The sequence below is a fragment of the Mus pahari genome, chromosome 3 (genome assembly GCF_900095145.1).
Source record: "Mus pahari chromosome 3, PAHARI_EIJ_v1.1, whole genome shotgun sequence".
Taxonomy (NCBI): Eukaryota; Metazoa; Chordata; class Mammalia; order Rodentia; family Muridae; genus Mus; species Mus pahari.
Window position 1 is genome coordinate 62081633 of NC_034592.1, and position 6000 is coordinate 62087632.

General features: G+C 43.3%; 1 protein-coding gene across 1 annotated transcript in view; it reads right to left on the reverse strand.

Annotated features, from left to right (window-relative positions):
• Pde11a (phosphodiesterase 11A) overlaps positions 1-6000 on the reverse strand; it is a 342530-nt gene that overhangs the window by 58332 nt on the left and 278198 nt on the right. Inside the window, exon 14 of the mRNA XM_021192546.2 lies at positions 625-715. Within this exon, the coding sequence (XP_021048205.1) occupies positions 625-715 (91 nt within the window). The remainder of the gene's footprint in view (positions 1-624; positions 716-6000) is intronic.

Consider the following 6000-nt stretch of genomic DNA (forward strand, 5'->3'; position numbering starts at 1 on the left):
TAAATGGTGTAGCTAGAGAGCTGACAAATAACGGGGGACAGATGATCCCTTCCTGGCCTAAAAAAAAAAGTTTGCATATCTTCGGAAAATTAAACAGATTCTTCCTGGCAAGTTAAAAACTCAGCTGCCGCAGCCAGAGTCAGTTTTTCTCCACAGAAAGAGAGAAGCCAGCACTCCAATGTCTAAGTCCTGTGTTGGTGCAGGAAGTGAAACAAGGTGCTTGGCCTTAGCCCTGGCCTTGGGGTTACTAACGGTCTCTCACTTTCAAATGCAGTCCTACTAAAAATTTAAAGTTCTTTCATCTTTTATCCTCAACTCACTATTGAAGCTTGACTTTTACTGTGTGTCCTTTAACGAAGACAAAACGATGCTCCATTAATAAGCAGTCTCTACCTGCTACCCTGTAAGTGGATCTGCATAACCTCCAGTGAGGCCAGAGGAGGCAGCTTAGGAAGGCCCGGAGCAAGGTCTTTGACCTGTGATAGGCTCACAAAAGGCCCGGAAGTCTGAGTTTAACTTAAGCACAGCCTCCGGCTCCTGTAGATTTGTGCACAGCACAGCAAAGAGAGCGCGGGGATCCCTTGGTTGGCCTTTTGTGGAGGGGAGAAGCTGAGCAGGTCGCACCTCACTCTGAAGGATCATCACGGCATGGTTAAAATGGTGATGCTCTAAGGTCGCCGAGGTCCCGTAGAGCTGGGCCAGTGCAGAGTCACTCCTGAAAGAGAACAGAAGGCTGAGTAGGCGGGACCCTTCAGCTCACGGTTCCCCATACAAGCTCTTTGGACTGCTCTGCTCTTGGCAGAGGAGCATGCGCAAATGCATTCCAGTTAACTGCGGGTGGAGTTCCTTCATCTCTTAAGCAAACTTTGCAAGAACTTTCTGTGTGTTCAGATGGATGCCATGGGTGATACACAGTTAACTAGACCCAGTCCTGGACTTTGATGAATTTACAGAGTAGTGAAAGATGTGATCAAGAGCAAATGAGCAAGTGTAAAACATGTAGCAACGGTATAGACCCCAAGTGCTCTGAGTGTGTGTGTATGTGTATGTATGCATGTATGTGTGTGTCTATGTGTGTATGTTTCTATGTATCTGTATGGGTGTATGTGCATGTGTGCATGTGTGTATTGTGTATCTTTGTGTGTATATGTGTGTGTGTGTATATATATATATATATATATATGCATGTGTGTATGTGTATGAGTATGTATATATATGTATGTGTGTATATAGATGGGCGTGTATGTGTATGCGTATATATGTGTTATAACTCTTGCTTCCTGATCCATGCTTCATGAACTAAGCCTTATAAGTCTTCTGAGTTTGCACAGAGACTTTCTCATATCATATGTGCTTGACTCTTCTCTGGAAAAGACTTGGAGGATGTTCTGCAGAGTCTTTGTTATTTACTCTGCGTACATTTTAACAACTCTCTGTTGAGGGTTCCTCACCCAGTCTCGGATCTCACTGCAGAAGACTAGAAAATTCCTTGGACTTGAAGTCGCAGCTCTTCCTTCAGTAAGTAGCCTTGGGTGGTTATTAGACTTAAAGGCCCAGTTTCTTTGTCTCTAAAATCATGCCAGCACTGCCTGTCTCATCTGTTGTTTATGAGACTATAATAAAATGCTCGAAAGTGCCTGTCATAGTGCCAGATAGGGAGTAGATAGGAGTCTACATTAATTATTAATAGATAATTAAAACACACACAGACATTTCCATTTTAAATGAACACAAAGTTCACTGATACCTAAGGGGGTTACTGTATTATCTATAAATTCCACTTATGTGGAATAGCCTATCTCCCTCAACAATGCCAGTTCAGTGAAGTATTTTAGAATTTTCCAACAGTTCATCTCCTAGTGTTTCTTTGGATTAGGATTTGGTCCAGAGAGACCCAGGGAATCAAATAGCCATTCTAGGGCTCAGTTGAGGATACATCTAGGTCCTGGTGGTCTTTGCTTGCTATTGTAGGAAGTTTGCAGGCTCGAAAGGACAGTTTGGCTTTTACTTGCAAAGATTGGAGATTTTCCGCTTGTAGCCTGTCCTGCTGGTGTGAGAAGGAAAGGCCTGCTGCCTGGATACACAAGAACAGTTTCCATCCCAGCTGCCTGTGCTGTAGTGTGAGGCAACCCCAGGCCACCATCAGTTTCAGGGCTCCTGAGGACCTACGCTCCTTGGAGAGACTCAGCGCTACTGCAGACTAGGAGAGGCAGCAAGGTTAGGGTGAGAACTTTGTGACCAAGATGGTTGATGACAGAGGGGACTAGATTTCAGTTATTTTCTGAAGTCTTGCCCATGTTTACTACATCATCTAAGAAGCAGACAAAGGTCAGGCTAATCTATGGATATGAGTTAACATTTAAGGTCAGTTGTCATTTGTCTTACATAGAACGCAAGTCCAGGACAACTCAGACTGACTCAGATGCTGAGCTTCTGTGTGCTCATCATCAGTAAGTGCCTACCATGTCCTGAGGATCACACTAGCTATTTAATGCATAACTAACTCTATTCAGTCATGATGACAACTACAAAATAGGAATTATTTTCTCCCTGTACTCCAAAGAAATAGAGGCTTAGAGAAGTGCCATGGCTCTTGTAAGATCACACAGATATCTAGATCTAGTTTGAATCTAATTTGTAAGCTTCTTATTACAGCGGGTGAATGAGAAGTATAGCACCCACTTCTGCTGCTTGATGTTCCATTCTTATGAAGCTGTTGGCCACCCAGGAAAGGACCTTTCAAAACACAATTCAGAATTCTACTGGCGTAGCTGTTAACCACAGGCTCCAACCCCAATCCCCTCATTCATTTCTGTTAACTGGCTTGTTCTGGTGTCCTTTGCTCATGGGTGTGAGTCACTGGGAAGAGGAGGAACATCTTATGCCTTTTTACTCCTGTTGGTTTAGCAGACCCCAGAATTATTAAGCTAGCGAGATGCTTACAAGCCACTTGTGTTTTCTTTGTTCAGGATGGATGAAGGGATGCTAGGATACCAGGCATCTGAGCCCCGCTTTGCTCTGCATTTCCTCCCCTTGTCCCTGTGGCTTCATATCTGCTATGCTCCAGCAGGATGGTCTGGGTCTTATTACTAGATTCTGAATCTGCTCCTTCCTATAATTCCAGGTCTCATTTAGTATGGAAGATATGTAAATTTTGAGACTGAATCATACTAATGTGGTTTCAGTGCAGGAAGACACTGGAACTCATTCATCCATCCATGCATGCGTGAATACATGTATGTGCCCATCATTAACGTAGCTAACAAGCACCAGTGACCATTGTTTTGTCAGGTCCCAGAAATGTGAAATACAGATGTGTAATTTGTGGGTCCTACTGCTGGAAGCTCACAGTCTCCTAGATTTAGGTAGAATTCTTTCTCCAATCAATCCTGAGCTAAAATACTCAGCTTCTTGTAGGCAAGAAGCCATTTTAGCATCCAGAGGATGGAGCTGATACTAACTTCAGCAAAGTTATTGAAGCAATACTTCCATTTCACATGGACTTCTGATTTGTACTATATTGTATGCGGTTCCTACCAGTATTTCTAAGACTTTCAAGCCTCCCAGTGCTTTCCTTCCTGGCCAAGACTCATCAGGTATTCTGTCTGTCATGCTCTTAGATCCTCACATACTGTAGATGTCCTAGGATCACTGACAGCAAACGCCAGTTTAAATAAAACAGGAAATAAACATGATGGCAGAAGATAAATCTGTCAGGGCTTTGTCAATAAACATTCTGTAGACTATTACTTCTTTGAAATGCCAAAAGATATGATGGGCTGAAGTATAAAGGGTTCCAATGTCAAATAACTTAGAGAAATGCTTTAAAAGCTCAAACTTACTGTAGGATTCCCTCCCCAGTGGCATGGATAAACAGGGAGGGGCATGACATGCAGCCTTGGGAGTCCTAACTGATCATAAAGCCCTTACTAAACAGCTCATGTCTTTCATGTAAAACACTGTATAAACATATACTCTCACCATCCGTCACAGGAGAAGACTGACTTTAACACTGCATCTCATTTTGATTGTCTATAGTAAATGTATCCATCATATGACTGGCTTTGGGCATATACCCCATAGCTGCAGAAAGATGATCATATACATTTATATGCATATGTGTGTACATGCATGGGATAGGGGAAGAAGGAGAGAGGGAACATAGTACTTTATAAATGAGAATATTCCTGATGTGCATTATTGCTTGGATCAACCTGAACACTGAAAGCTTTCATTTTTAGACTGTCAGTACACAGAGGGGGAATGTAAAAGGGACAACTCTCTCTCTACAGACATTCACTGTTTGGTGCAGACACTCAAAGTCCAGGCATACCGAAGTGAAGCTACCATACGTCCTCGAGATGCCTATTCTTGGAGGAAAGAAAAGCTAAAGGCAGTGTGCAGCCGTGGTTTGGAGGAGACTTTAAAAAGGCAAACCATGGAAGGTAATTAGGAAGCTGGGAATTGCTAGGAGGTGGTGCGGAGTGGGATCAGGCTGTCAGGACAGATTAATGTGCCCCAGTATTTCACTTCTGGGACCTGGCCGAAAGCGACAAGATGGGTTTTCATTCCCAAGAAATGAGTGTAAGAGATTATGCTAGAAATGAATAGGAGGGAACTCCTAGGAGAATAGACCACAAAGCTGGGCCGTGCTGATATTTAATCATCAGGGGCAGCTGTAATAGAGGGGGGATGAGTGGGCAATGCCGTCCCTGGAGGAAAGAGAGACGAGCAATTTCAGAGCGCTGTGGTATTGGTGGCCTTGCTACCTATTGATCATTCACGGCACGCTCTCCAATACTTAAAAATTAAGGGTAAAATATGAAAATGCGAAGGTTCACTTATCAGAAAGGCTAAGAGTATAAATCAAGTTCTGCTCTAACTAAAGTCATACTTTTTTATTGTAGAGGCATTTTGCATTTTATATAGTAATTTGTCCCTTGCTAAAAGTCTCCTGTGTGTGTGTGTGTGTGTGTGTGTGTGTGTGTGTGTTTAAATAGTCTTACAGACAACAAAAAGAGCCTGTGCTTCGCCACATAATAGCTGCGGCATTTAAGTTCTGTTACCGAAATCTTCCAAAAGGCTGGGATTAGAGTGTGAAAGGTTTAAGAGAAGGGTTTGTCTGCTGTCCATCCTGCTTCTCCCAGAGTGCTTAGCTTACATGCTGTCTTTAGGCTTCCCTCTCTCCATTATCTTCCACCCCCACTCCTTTCTATAGACTGGCCTTCTTGCTTCTCTCATCCACTTGTTATGTAGTCATCATAGCATCTCCTAATGGCAGCCCCAAGTTGGCAGGGAGCTGCAGCTCAGTTCTCTACAGCTAACCAATGCAATGCATGAGCACGCTCAGCAGTATCTTATTGGTCCAACTTTTTTTTTTTTTTTTTGGTTTTTCGAGACAGGGTTTCTCAGTATAGTCCTGGCTGTCCTGGAACTCACTCTGTAGACCAGGCTGGCCTTGAACTCAGAAATCTGCCTGCCTCTGCCTCCCGAGTGCTGGGATTAACGGCATGCGCCACCACGTCTGGCTGGTCCAACTTTTAATAGGGATGAACTTTTGGTCTTATCTGCTGAGGGGCGGATGTTAAGAATAACTCCCAGTTCAGTGCGATGCACCAACTAGCTGCAGGGGTCAGTGGTACTCAAGGATGCTGTGTCTTTGTGCCTGTCACTCTTCAAAAGAACACACAGGGACATTATTCTTGGTTTGCAGACACAATTCTAACTGGTTAGCTCTTCTTTTTGCATCACTGGTAACATGGTAGCTGGAAGGGAAGAGGGTCCTAGAGGGAAATTCACTGACAGAATATCATTGGCATGAAAAGAGGAATTTTTGCAAAAAAAAAAAAAAAAAAAAAAAAGAAAATCCATACTGACACTCAATAATAAACCGTCAAAAAGGGTGCCTGGTGTCCACAGTAACAGGCTTCAAGCCTTTGCCACTGCATCAAGCCTATGTATTTAAAGGCTGTGTTTCACCATCTGCATCTGTAAAAGGCC